This window comes from Mauremys reevesii, linkage group 11 (genome assembly GCF_016161935.1).
Source record: "Mauremys reevesii isolate NIE-2019 linkage group 11, ASM1616193v1, whole genome shotgun sequence".
Lineage (NCBI taxonomy): Eukaryota > Metazoa > Chordata > Testudines > Geoemydidae > Mauremys > Mauremys reevesii.
The window spans coordinates 42,547,224-42,561,964 of record NC_052633.1 but is presented as its reverse complement, the minus strand read 5'-3'; the positions used below and the strand labels follow the sequence as shown (position 1 = coordinate 42,561,964).

General features: G+C 38.9%; 1 protein-coding gene across 4 annotated transcripts in view; it reads right to left on the bottom strand.

The window, feature by feature from the left end:
* LOC120374778 (sodium channel protein type 1 subunit alpha) overlaps positions 1–14,741 on the bottom strand; it is a 166,835-nt gene that overhangs the window by 37,141 nt on the left and 114,953 nt on the right. For all 4 annotated transcript variants that reach the window (XM_039494995.1, XM_039494994.1, XM_039494997.1 and 1 more), the window contains 3 exons: positions 12,774–12,928; positions 10,464–10,637; positions 2,502–2,624 (listed from right to left, as the gene is read on the bottom strand). In XM_039494995.1, coding sequence (XP_039350929.1) covers positions 2,502–2,624; positions 10,464–10,637; positions 12,774–12,928 — 452 coding nt within the window. The remainder of the gene's footprint in view (positions 1–2,501; positions 2,625–10,463; positions 10,638–12,773; positions 12,929–14,741) is intronic.

The following is a 14,741-nucleotide window of genomic DNA, read 5'->3' as shown; positions in this document are numbered from 1 at the left end:
ATCATTTCCCTGGTAAGGGAATCTCAGAAATATCTATTGAATTTTAGAAGTATATTTAAGACATCAATTACTGTTATTTAATTGTACATGTTGAGAAATTGGACTGGAAATTTGAAATACAGTAAATGTTTAAAGCCATCAGCCAGAAATGTGCATAACACATGCAAAACTGAAAGTGCAATGTGGATAATTTTAAAAAATTGTCTTCTGCCTGCTACTACTTTTCTAATGAAGAAATCAAGCACAGCACGACATGCTTTATTCATTGAAGCTACAAACACATGCGTTATTATTACCTAAACCAATTAGACAAAGCAACGTATATTTGATTTTCTACATCTAAAATAGCATACAAATTCAGAACTAATGCAAGAGCATTATGTTACAAAGAGTAATAAAAAGCTTAACATAAAAGCAATGGGTATATTCAAATCTTCGTTTGCAGGTAGTTATCATCATTAATCTACATGCATTGAGATGTGAACATAACCCTAAATCTGTGACTGAGATTTAATTTAAATGAAAGCAATTCTTTACTTTGCCTTCCAGCATCTGGGTGGAGTTAGGTTTTTTTTGAAGTTCATTGTTTTGAAGTATTAAACACTTCTCAGAATACAATGCAACAACAGAATCCTATTTCAGATGTTCTTATTCTGGCGAAACTCATTCCTGTGCATGGGGCTAGCACAGTCTATGGAACACTTAATACCTATATTTACCTTGTGCCAGGCCTCTGCACAAGGAATAATATTTGCAACATAGAATAACCAAGTTAATCTATAACCATATCATATAAAAATATTAGTGAACAGTGATATGTATACATTAGAACCAACACCACGGATTAGATTCATTCGGATTTTACTGACTTGGTAAAAGGTTGAAAAAGCACTTTTTGTTGAAATTTTCACTCTCCCCCAATTCACTAAAACAGAAAACAGGACATCTAAACTAGATTGCTGATATCAGATTTTTCTTTAAATTGGCAGAGTTCCACTAAAATCAATGGACCACACCAATTTACACCAGCTGAGAACCTGACTCCTGATTTTTGAGAATTTAACAGTCTCTTATTTACAGAGGCTTTGTGGAATAAATTTCATTCCTTTCCAGAAAATACGCTACATCTTTTTGAAGGTGGTGAAAAATCTTAAAACTAAAAAGACACTTGCTGAATCAAAAATCAGCTAGTTTTGCCACAGCTCATTGTAGGTATAAGCAATGCAAGAAAGCAAAGAGGTTTAATTTCTCCCCCCAAATTTACTATTTCCTGCAAGCAGACAAAAGAAACACTGCGGTACTTGACCCAGCTCTTAGCCTATTACATTTTGCTAATTTATCAATTCACAAATTTATAATTTTAAGGACTTTGCTAAATTAAGACATGGTCACCTGAAACTGAAATTCATGAATCTAGTCATGTTTTAGTTAATAGTTTTTTCTTGTGAAGTCTGAAGTAAAGATATTTAATGTGATGGATACAATTTGAGGACCTCAATTCTAACAATCTGAATTTGATTTCATGATACTAGTGTGGAGTTACCGTATATCTAAATATAATTTAGACAGTACATTGCAAACTGTCTATTTTATTAGATTAGATCTGGTTTTAACATTATCAGAAAGCTGCTTCCTCTTATGTTTCCATGAAGTGGAAAAATCATTATCTTAAAAATAAATAGATTTCAATGACTTGCACATTGGGCTAGTTTGTATTCAGCAGCTGCAAGTAATAGAAAATAGTAGACAAAGGAAACACTAAGTAAAAAGAGACCATTTCTTGTGTGAGATGGAGAACAGTGATTCTAACTTACTCAAAATAGGAACTAAATATAATTTGTGTCTAGTACTGAATAACTGGATTTTTCCTGGAGTCAGTAGAATAGTTATTTTACAATAAATTATTATCTAATCAAGAAAAATAATCCAGAAAAATAATTCATATTTTTTCTCATGTGTCTGTCAGCCACTGACAGAAATAGATGTAAAACTACTAACTGAGCCAAATTCAACGCTGGTGTGATCGAGTGAACTTCAACAGAGTTACAACAAAGCTGAATTTGGAGCTTTATTTTTAATGAAAATACAAAGATCTGAATTTGTAACAAGGAAGGTACTTTTTTAAACTGGTGCTGAATCAGATTCTTGTAGAAACCTTGTGGTATGTTTATCAGCACCAAATTGTACAAAATCCGCTCATCTTGAACTCATTTTTAGAAAATCCGTTAAGAGTTAATATATTTATTTCTCTGATTATTTCTGGATCCTTAAAGAAAAACTCCGGAGATTGGCTAGAAAGTAAAGTAACTGGAATGAACACAACTAAAGTATGATATTGCATATGGATTTAGGTGAGCTGATAAAGACTTTTGCTTATCTTTTAGATACTCAGTAGATAAGAGGATAGTACAGCCTTTCTGCATAGATTTGTCATTCCTTATTCTGCATGCATTGTTTCTTTTTAGGCATGCATTATTTCAGGTTCTTTCATGTTGTCTTACCCTCATCCCTTCAAATCGCGACAAGGCTCTCAGAGGTCTCAAAGCTCTTAGTGTCCTAAGGGACTTAATGGCACCAAGTTCCGAGTAACCTAATGCATTCGCTGTTAAGCTAACCAAGGAGACCTACATAAAAAACAAAAAAACAAAAATTACTCATTTGTACATATCCCATAGATGTGTGTTACAGCTTTCTCAAGTAAAATCTAAGTTGGAGCACTTTCTTCAGAAATCTTTCTTCAGAAATACTTCTGTAGCCTGGAGAAAATCTTTTCAATTAAGGAAAGAAGTAGGAGAAAAAGGAAGGAGTAGCAGTAAAGGAATTAAAGGAGAAATAGGGGAATAATGCCATAAGATACGCATTGATCAATACTGGCTGATACAAGGAAGCATATATATTTTGTATTCCCATATCTTGTTTGTGATACACTAAGATTTGAAGGAAAACAAAAATTCTCACACACAAAAAAACCCTACAGAGGAAATTAAAGTGAATCTACACTGTGTCAGTCTAGATAGTGATCTTACTCTTACACATTAAAATTTTGATAACATTCTTAGAGCCATTATAGTGTTGATAATGGCCATTTGATTGTATTTGAGAGCCACAGTCAATAGAGAAATGACAGAAATCTGTTCAGAATTTACAATATTATTGATCAACAGCTGATGAAGCAAGAATGAGCCTCTGTAAATTAGTATGAAAGATCAGTCCCACAGCCGATTCACTTCTTTTCACTGACCATTCATTCTCCCTGACTTGCTCACTTTCCATGCTCTATAGGTTGACATGATCATGGCTTAACATGTTCTAAAGTAGAGCGAAGAGATGCTAAAAGAGTACTTGAACAACGATGATATAAAGATCTCAGAAATAATAATTATTTAAAGAAGTCCAGTAAAGCAACAGATTGAGGAAAGAGATCTTTATTACATATGTTGAAAATCCAGTTTTATCTTCCAATGCTTTAGAGTTGTCCGTATTAGCCTTGCCCAGCTTGCACTCCCAAGCCCTGGGAGAGGAGACGGAAATTATGTTCTGACTGACAGAGTCTGCAATACTGAGGTGGAGGCAGCACTGGGAGAGAGTCCAGGGAGCAGTGCAGAGTCCTGGTCCTGTGCGGGGAGCCTGCCACTTGCCTAGTATGGCAGTGAGAGAGAGGAGCCACCAGCCATGAGCAGTGGCAGATTGTTGAGGACTGGTTCCTGTGTGTTACTGGGTGCATGTAACAGGCCCCCTGAAGTGCTGGAGGCAGTAGGAGACAGTGAGCACCAGGCGAGTGTGGTGCGGCCCCCATGGGGGCAATCGTGGTCCCTCTTTACAATGCTGGGTGCCTGCGATGGCAATGGTAGATTTATTTGTTCTTGACTGGAAGATATGAACTGATTGGGGAACATTTTGGGGCGGAGATTTGAAGTGCCTAGGATAAGATCATAGCAAAAGGTTATAGTCTGAAAGAGTGGGCTGAGGGCAGAAGGAGCTGGGCTGAATTACCTAAATTTACTAGCAATGGTTAAAACCCATCAGTAAGCCCACAAATCTTGGTGACGTGGTGCCTCTGCCTCCACCATAAGTGCTCCCATCCATCCCCTCACTCACACTAAAATTATAGATTTGATATCCCCCTTTCTAGCAAAGAGGATGGATTTGTGGAGGGTCAGATACTATCTTGTAAGGAACTGGAGATTCATGACCACCATATGGTCTGAGCCCTTCGGGTCTTTGTTCTAACTCTTATACAAAGACTGATGTGGAGGTTGTCCGAATCAAGGCCTGGTCAGTTTCCCCAGAATAATGATGTAGATGAACTTTTTAACTCTCTTTTGAAATCGACCACTAGATTGTCAGATCTTTTTTATGCGGCTGCAGAATCAAATGCAAACTTTTCATCACCCACTGCCCCTGGTCGTGAACAATGTATAAGGCTGGGAAAGCTTATTGGTAAAATGTTTACCAACATTTCTGAAATCAAAACATCTTAATTGATTTCAAGGTCATGCTGGGGGGCCTATGGCAGATACAGCAAGATTTTAAAACACTAAAGAAAACTGTTTAACGGTTTGTGTGTTTTCAGTAGCTACAAAGATGAATTGTGGGCTTGATCTCTGTAGCAGGGTGGTTACCCGCTCCAGCCCTGACAGGGTTAAAACCAGCCCTGGAAGAGGGCTGGAGGGCTGGGAGAACAGCCCAGGCTGAATGGGAAGCAGGCTCAGCTGGGGCCATGCCCCAATCAGGGCCCAGATGGCCCTATAAAGGCTTGAGCCACGAGCTCAAGCAAACAGTCTCTCTTTGTGTTCAGAGAGAGGAGGGCCTGGCTGCAGGGAGCTTAACCAAGTACCTAGAGTGGAGCAGGGCTGGGGAAAGGCTAAGGGAGCTGGGGAGCTCCGGCCTAGGAAAGCCTCAGGCTGCAGGCCTAGGGTAAGGCCAATGGGGCACTTGGGTTGCAGGAGGCAGCACATGGGTAGGCAAGGCAGAGACCAGCAGGAGGCTCCGCAGCAGTGAGTCCCACATCGCTACAATCTCCCGCCAGCACATAATCAGTGCAGTGGTTCTGAGGTAGGAGTTTTGGGTAATGGTATTGAAATAGTATTTTATTCCTGTATTCCCTTCTGCCATACCCCTTTCCAGGCATGTGTCCTGTGAGCCCGTGCTCATGGTTCTAGATATCCATTCTTGCCCGGATAAAAGCTCCTCATTATCTGAAGACAAACTTGATAAACAATCAACAGATACATAGTCTTCCTTCTCAGAGCAACTCTCAACACAATCTGGCACAAAGTCACTATCATCACAAATCATTTTTATAAGGCCAGAAATAGAATATTGTGCCCATTTGTTCACCACCTTGAATTGTGCAACACAAAAAATCCCCTTAAGAGTCTCCTGAGTCTGCAGTATTTGGAGCACAATAACTAGACAGAAAATCCTCTTATGAGTGTTAAGCAAAGATATCCAGCATCAGTCCACTCTGTTAAGAATACCTAACAAGCCCAGATTTGAAGGAACCAATATCCTTGAAGTACCTTATATCTTAGTATGACTGTATGCAGCTACCACCGTCACTGCAAGGCATCATCAATTAGCATATGCATGGTCCTAAAACAGCCTAGTTAGATGGTCACTAGTTCACGAGTTATCGTTACACATATGCTCATGGAGTACAATATTATCCCAAAAACGCATCATCAGTTAGCATATGCAAATTAAATTTATGTAAAAAAAATCCGAGCTTGTTTAGCGAGGAAGACATACTTACCACTATTAGAATACAAGATACTCTCACTAGATGCAAACGTGTACATAGAACTAAAAACCTAGGATAACAGTGCAACACATTTGGAGTACATGTGTACCCCACATACAAAATGTTTTCAATCTAATTTTTTTTTCTGAACTGTGTGTATGTGACAATTGTAGGTGACAATGCCCTAAAACAGCATAATTGGAGGGCCACTAGTTCATGAGTAATTGCAACATATATGCTTGCAGGATGAGGGCTAGTGTACTTCAATGTATTAAATTAACCTATTAATATTTAATGCTGTAAATAACACAGGATCAATAAATAAAGGATTGATCTCTCCTGTACCATGATCCAGCATAGCATAACACAGCATAGCACAGCAGGACTGGAAAAGTTAGCCAACCCTTGAAGGGAAGAGTAAACTCATCTTGCCTAATTTCAAACACAGACATCATGAGTTCAATGATGGATTTGGACTGAAGGGCTTATTGAAGTTGCTGCACCTGTACTACAGGTGTAGTCTTTGTTCCCTACATAGCCGCTCTGTAGCTACATGCTGGCACTTGTGCAATGGAAGCTCAGATATTGAATGTTTTTATTTTTAGGAGGGCATGTTAACATCTTTTCTATTCTGTTCCACTGAAGTCAGTGCAGAACGCCCATTTACTTCAATGGAGCTAGGCCTTCACCCACAATGATCATAATCAACTTTATTAAAAATATATCATGTTGTGCAGGTTCAAAAAAATTACAAAAGCAGGGTGGGAGGTAGAATATTTCCTTCTATATTGCAGCAATATGGCTTCAGTGTTCTCCAGTATCTCATTTTACTCTGAGTAAAGAATGCATCAAGAAGGCTTTCATTTTCCCACAGCACTAATAAAGGATTTTGGACAAATTCAAGAGGAGATCTAGGATTTCACAATCTATTACATTGTAAGATGTAGCTCCTTCATATGTTGTAACTGCATGCCCAATCAACTTAGCAGCTGTGCACATCCTAAGCAATTACTTCACAGCCCTTGGAATTTGGTGGATGTGCTATCATCATCTAAAGGTTTTGATGCTACTCAATGGTCAGAAGGTGTGTTAAAGAGCATTTCAGACTGCATTTTCCTTTCCCCTGTGATGTATATACATTATAGATGACTGAATCATTATTTTGCACTCAGAATAAACTGATGCTATTAAATGGTCATGTAACAGCAACTATATCAAATACAAGTTGAAATCTTATTAAAATATTAATAACAACAAATGCAAATTCTAGCCAATCAACTTACAAAACATCACAAAGTAGGAAAAAGTATAAAGACAGAAGCAAAATACAACTAAATAATAAGAAGAACTGGTTATTTACCTAACCTTACATTAGCTGTGGCTCTTCAAGGCATGTTGTCCATATATATGCTAGTCTACTTGCACATTCTTCCCTCGTGTCTGAGATCAGAATCTTTTGCCCAGCAGTGTCCTGGGGCTGTACATTCACTGTGAGTGTTCTCATGTCCTGTGCTGAGGGCATACAAGGGAAACAGCCCCAACCACCACTCTGTTCCTTCACCAGTACAGAATCCAGCGGTTAAAAGACTCCATGGTAGTATGGAAGGAAGGTGGGTTATGGAATACATATTGACAGCATACCTCAAAGAACCACCATTAGTGTAAGGTAAGTAACTGTTTCTTTTTCTTTGAGTGTTTGTGCATATATATTCTACTCTTGGTGACTCACAAGCAATGATGCGATATAAGGAAGGAGGATACACTGCGGGTATCTAAACTGGATAGCTCATAACAGGATTTAAGGCAGGAAGACATCATTTAGAAAGTCTCTGGGTTGATATGGCCTGTGTCTTCAATCTGTCTGCAAATGCAACAAAGAGTCTTGGGGAAACTCGAAATGGCTTGGTTCTATGCAGTTAGACTGATAATGCGCTAAGGACATCCAGAGAGTCTTGTCTGGCCTATTCCTGATTAGAATGTGGTTTTGGGATGAAAACTGGTAAATGGATCATTTGGTTCATGTGAAAGACTGTTGCTACCTTAGATAAGAAGTTGGGATGTGACCTAAGGGTAACCATGTCCCTATGGAACACCGAATATGGAGGGTCTGCCATAAGAACCAAATATTGGATGAGTGAAAAGGTTACTCAAAGCTGGTGAATGGGACCTGGTACCTCTTACCTGTCTCCTTAAAGGTCAGTGTTACTGATGCTAGGGTCCACCAGATAAGCTTTACTGACTCTAATAAGGCTTCATTAATAGGTAATGCCAGACAACCACGTAAAGAGGTATGGAGTATGTTTAAATGTCTTTGGAACTCTCCTCTACCATCATCACTGGGATTTCTAGAGGAACAGCTATACATCTGAGCAACTCTTGAAAGTTCCTGTACTCATCTAGGTGACATAGTACTGTACAGATGGAACAACTGCCTCATCCAGGGATGAGGAAGATATAGCAGCTGGTATGGTTTGTTTCTCCATTTGAGCATGATTCTCATAAGACAGTTCTAGTGATTCAGCCTAATGAATTGCCACCTGAGACAAGTATCTGGGGGACGCAGGGCAGGAGGTTGTCACCCTAGGAAGCTGTACCGATGAAGGTTGTCTCATATGGTATGAGCCCCAAAGGGTCCAATAGGGCCAGGATTATTATATAGATAAGGACCTGGGGGGCTAGGGAGGAGGGTGCTAAGACATATGCCTGTTTAGATAACTCCAATATGACTGGGTTATGTAGGAAGCTCTCGATGCTCTTTCATAAGGGGCTCTTGTGGAATATATCAGGGATCCATCACCATTTTTGTTGGGAATCACACAAGGAGAAGGAACATTTCTTATCCAGAAGAGGGGCTACCCTATCTGGGGTACCTGAATGCATCACAGCACAGCATTATCTGGTGCTGCAGAGGTACTTGGTACCACAATAGCAGTCAGTCAGTTTCATGGGGGGAATATTCAGCATGACAGAAATCAGTGGAGACCCATAGGGCATGTCTACACTGCCCTTCAATTTGGACTAAGAGAGTGTGAATAGCAGTGTGCACCAAAGTCCTGAGCTGTAACTCCCCCACATGGACACTGAAAACAGGACAGCGTAGACATGCCCACAGATTCACACACTGTAAAAGAACCACTATGATAATCTGTTCTGAACTTCTGTATAATACTGGCCATGGATTTCCCTGAATTAATTCCTCAGTGTCCATCATTTCCAGATCTTCTGGTACAGCAAAGATCTAGTACAGAGAATGATGATGCCATAAACCTTGGTGTGGAAGTGGGCGTCACTGGGGTGGATGGTGCCAAAATGAATAGTCCCAAACTAGCCAGCATCAAGATAAGCAGTACAGTAAAAACTGATGCCAAAGGGATTGATGCCAAAGTGATCTTTGAGGCTGAGACTGTGCCAAGGATGCTGTACTGTGTTCCCTCAGTGCTCCAGTACATGATTCGGGCCATGAAGACCCTCTCAAATGGAAGTGAGGAGGTGATTTATTTTTGCTGGGATTTCCAATGTGGATATGTCCTTATGTTTCCAGAGAAGCAATGCTCCTTTTTTCTCTGAGGATCACTCAGTCCTACCTCTATCAGTAGTCATGGCAGTCTTAGAAGATGGGGTTCAGGAGACAGCTGCTGACCCACAATGGTCTAAACTACCTGCATGAAGCAGTCTAACAAGAATTGCTTAAGGTGCTCTTCTTTTCCCTCCTGAGTCCCTTTGGAATAGGACTTACAAATAGAGCATTTACTGGGGATATGACTTTTCCTGAGGTAGAAAAGGCATTTAGTGCAGTCATCATTCTGAGGGATAGCTCTTAAATCCTGGGAATTTAGGCTCAGACATGGCTAAGTCATGGTACTGAGAAAATTCTTCTCTTGTCAAAAATAAAACAAAATAGCTCACTATGAAAAAATTACCAATGGGCAAGCTATCCTAGCACATTAAACCTACACACTTTATCATATACAAATATTTACACAAAATTTTAGGAAAAAGGTGCAAGAGTTTGTGGACACTGTGGAGTTCTATTCTGCAGCCACGGGCAGTAAAAAGTAACTGAGTGACAGAAGCTGCTGCTTCATCTTTTATGCCATTGGTGAGATGCACAAGGACATTTAGGTCAAGTCTACCCTACCGCACTACATCGGCAAAGCTGCACAGATGCTGCTGCACCACTGTAGCGTGTCTTTTGAAGATGCGCTGTACTGACGGAAGAGCACTGTCCAGTTGGCATAATTACTCCACCTCCACAAGAGGCAGAAACTATGTCAGCGGGAGAGCATCTCCCACTGACATAGTGTGGTGTGGATAATGCTTAGGTCAATGTAACATACAATGCTTGGGGGAAGTGTTTTTTTCACACCCCTGAATGACATACATTACATCGACTTAAGTGGTAGTGTAGACCAGCCCTTGGGGTGCATGCACAGTCCCAACTGACATTACTGGCCAGCTGATTCCAATCTTCGTCACATGGAACACACATGCACCGGCAGTGGAATATATATGGACAGCATTTGAAGAACTACAGGATTCTGGTCAAATCTTGAGTTCCTACGTGACTTTTAAAGAATTTTTGCCTACAATACTTTGCTTATTAAATATAAATTATTTTGGCATGGCTAATATCAAGAGTATAAATATTATGTTAATAAGTTCTATAAAAAGGAGACAGTAAAAGAAATATAAAAGAATACTTAGAAAATATATCACATACATCAACAATTAGGAAGTCCAGCCAGCACCAAGCATTAGTGAAGTATGTTTGATAGCCATATGCCACCCACTTGAGCAGCATTTCCAGAATGAAGATGTAAGTGAAAACCTTGTCAGCATATTCCAGCATGGTCTTGATAGTCTTGCGCTGCTCTATATATATGTCTTCAAAAGCCTAAAAACAAAAATATTCAAATGTGTTTAGTGTTCAGTAATGTTATAGTGTGTAGTTTAGGTTGCAAAGATAAAGAAAATAAAAAAACTGAAATATTCTCTCCCTAAAAACAAAGTCGGGGGGGCTGAGCTTTCTCCTACTTTTCTTTCTCAGATTAAAAACAGGGTTGTGTACTGAGTTAACTGTGGAACTGTATTTGTCCATAAGTAAATCATATAGAATGCAGCCTATTAGGTTTTATTCTTATCTGTTGATTGATTTATCTATGGTATTTATATAGGCCTGATTACTATAGTGTCTGATTGCCTCACGATCATTAATGAATTTATCTTCACAATACCCCTATGAGGTAGGGAAGTTTTATTATCTATTATCCCCATTTTCCAGATGGGGAAACGAAGACGCAAAAAGACTATGGGCTAGATTTTTAAAGATATTTAGCATGTAGTGGGTTTTTCAAAAGCATTATGAGCATCTAACGCTCATGGGTGTTAGGCAAGCCTGGACTCTAGGATCCTGCAAGGTAGAAGGGTCCCAGAGCTCGGGCTCCAGCCTGAGTCTGGAAGTCTACATAGCAATGAAACAGCCCCACAGCCTGAGCCCCGCAAGCCTGAGTCAACTTGCATGGATCAGCCACAGGTGTCTAGTTGCTATGTAGACATACTTTAAGTGACTTGGCCACAGTCACAAAGAAAGTTGTGGCAGAGCAAGAAATTCAGCCCAGGTCTCCTAAGTCTCTGACTGGCACCCTACCCACTGGATCATCTTCTGAAAATAAATAACTTAGGTGGTTTGTGAGTGATTTATACTTCAGTAAGTTTCACAAGCATAAGGTGACAGTACTATGTGAAATTATGTGAATTTTTTCCAAACATGGTGATGGAAATTCATCTTAGCCAGTCATCCTGCCAACACGTCCTTCTCTTTCAAGTTCTTCCCAGAGACCTCCTTTCTCCATTCATTAGGAGACTGATCCAAAACTCACACTGAAGTAAATAGAAGCCTTTCTATTGACTTCAATGTGCTTTTAATCAAGTCCTAGAGGCAAAAATACCACCTTTTTATATCATGTTCAGTATAAAATTGTTTATTAAATTGCTATATTGGTATTAAATAAAACAAAAGCTGGATGGTATTTATGGGCTTTAGTTCATTCCAGACAAAAGCCTTGGATTTTGTTTTATTTGAACCAACATAACAAATAACATGCTTTAGAGAACTGTATCTAAATGACTGGCCAAATACATTGCAAGGCATGACTGCTTAGACTCCTCAAGTGAATATGGATCCAGATTTGGTTTTACAGAAATTCAGCTTTTCTGCTCCCCCTTACTTATGAGGAGCATTCAGGATATTTTTATGGCATTTTTGCGGCGTGCTTCTTTTATTGTTACTATTTTATATTAATGACATTTTCTCTTTATTTTGTTCTCACTTATTTGGTAAGTTTTCACAAGGTGTTTGGTAGTTTGTATTTTTAGAGACATTCCTGTGGCTATTCAGTCTACATGAATGGGAGTCTATGATTCCTTTGGAGAAAAAAGCACTCATGAGAATTCTTGTTCTTAGAAGGCAATAATTAGAAAAGATCCACATTGACTGATATCACCACAGTATTAAGATGTATGTGTATGGGAGAAGTAAGGAGGATGCTTAGACTGTACGGGCTAGCTTGGATTTTCTAAGAAGAGCAGAGAGTTGCACTCACTTTGTACCACGTGGAGGCAGATTTTCTGCAACAAACACCCCTGAGTTACACTGGTAGATGATGATACAAACTGGGGGTGAAAAGCCCAAATAAATCATACATTAATTATGTTTCCCTTTTTCCATATATTGCAACCCGATGGTCCGCCAGCCCACCTGTCTCAGTAATACCTCCTTGAATTCCCTAGTCCAAACACTGAATGATGACTTTGCCTATGTGGCTATTCTGTGGAAAGAGGATTCCTTTTGCCCCCTTTTCACATTCAAAGTATTAACACTAGAGTGACCATCATTTGGCTCTCACTGTTTAAAGATAACACATTTGGGTTTTTATCTGCAGGGGAAAATATGCTAAAAACTGTGTTTGATAAACCACATTTTAAAATATTTTCCCACAGAAACATTACACTTATTTCAGGTTTCACTCACCAGAGCACCACTACTAAGGAGAATCATAAAGACAATGAAAGTCTCAAACCAGTTGTGTTCAACTATCTTGAAGCAGGTTTTCCTAAGATTCCACCATTCTTTTCCTTTCCCCTCTTCTACGCTGACTTGACAGCACTTGAACCTCCGTACACAGCCTGAAAAGCAACATACATTTTGAGAAGGCAAAATAGAGAACTGATGCTTAAGGAGATAATGTCTGATTATTTATTTGACTAGTGGTACAGCCATTATATTTCCATGTACTTTATGGCTATAAGAAAATCTAAACTCTGATAAGTACACAGTCAAAGCCCATTTTTCAAGCAGTAAAATCAAATGCAGTTAATAAGACAATTGGTATTTAAAATCAAATGAAAGAATGGGAAAGTATTTCTAGTTTGCTGAGAGCTGACTGTGCTCAGTACTATACAAACAGATGAAGACATGGTCCCTCCCAGAAATAATTTAGAAGCCAAATTACATACGGTTAGTACAATTATACAGTCAAACTTCAAGCAGGTTTATATTTTTTTAATGCACTTATGTGTGGACATAAGTTATTGTAATACATTTTTACATTCCAGAAGCACCTAGATGTCCTAGTGAGGATTAGGGATAAATGTAAGACATGATCCATGCCCTGAAGAGCTCACAACATGGTCTGGGGAGTTAATTCTGATAAGGTACCGGAGGAAGTTCATTTTAAGGAAGGACTAAAAGAAGACAGGGACGATGAGCAGCTTACAAGAAGAAGCAGAGGAGTTCCAGGTATATGAGATGGCATGGAAGAAGTTACAGTGATGAAAGTGGAAGAAAGATAAAAATGGTACTTTCATATGTTGCCTTAAGAGACCTTTACATAGTGGGAGGAGGATTAGGAGGAAATTAAAGCAAAGATGTAGGCAGGGACGGATTTGTTCAGTGCCTTGAAGATGACAAGTCTGAACTGGAAAAAAAACAGAGAGAAAGCAGTAAAAGGAGTGGAAGAGGATAGTCAGAGAGGTGGAACAGAATGTATTTTGAGCACAATCTAGTAAGACTAGCTAGGATACAGAGAGGCCAAAGAAAAGTTTTCAGTAGTTGAGGTAAGAAATTAGCAGGGAATAGACAAGGATTTTAGTGGTGCTGATGAAAAGAAGAAAAAAAATTGATTTTAGAGATTCTGTAAAGAAGGAAATGACAACTTTCCTGAATTAGGGCCATAACAACTTTCATCCTCTGGTCTCTAAATCAAGACTACGGTTTCTGCAGTTTGTAAGAAAAGATTTGAAAGAAGTCTATTGATGGTAAAATCCTGTACAAACCCACCACATTTCAATACTGAATTCAGGAACTGAATTTCTTTTTAAAAAATCCATGAAAAGTTCTTAAATCAGATAATAACTGTATATGTGTGGTGTTTATTGCAAATGATCCAAATAAAAAATTCCTACTCCCTGAAATGGAGTGTAGGGAGGATGGAGGTTTATCTCCTCTTTGCCATAACTTTAAAAAAAACTCTTGACTAAAATTCATAAACAGAATTCAGAAATGCATCATTAATTCCATACATGTGCAATATGATTCAAGATTACCAAGTTAGAGCCAGATTCTGCCACCTTAATCATGCTAAGAGATACCTTACTACATGAGAAGTTTCACTGAAATCAATGTTACAGATTCCAATAAGGTACTATTACAGTGTGCATAAGGGTAGAAGGTTGGGCCCCTAATTTGGCCAAATAACCATAAAATCATCAAGTTGCTAGAAAAATAAAAACCTACAAACTTCCAACAATATCTGCACAGTTATTTATTCAATAAATTAATTATATTTGGCAGTTTCACCCTATTTGTATATGTCACAAAGTTGCCTTTCAATTTGGCAGTACTGTTACCTCTCTTCCAAAGAGAGGCCATTGACTGGTATAAGCAGGGAATTACAAGTTAGGAATGAAGTACAGAGTAAGAGCTATGTCACTAAATCTT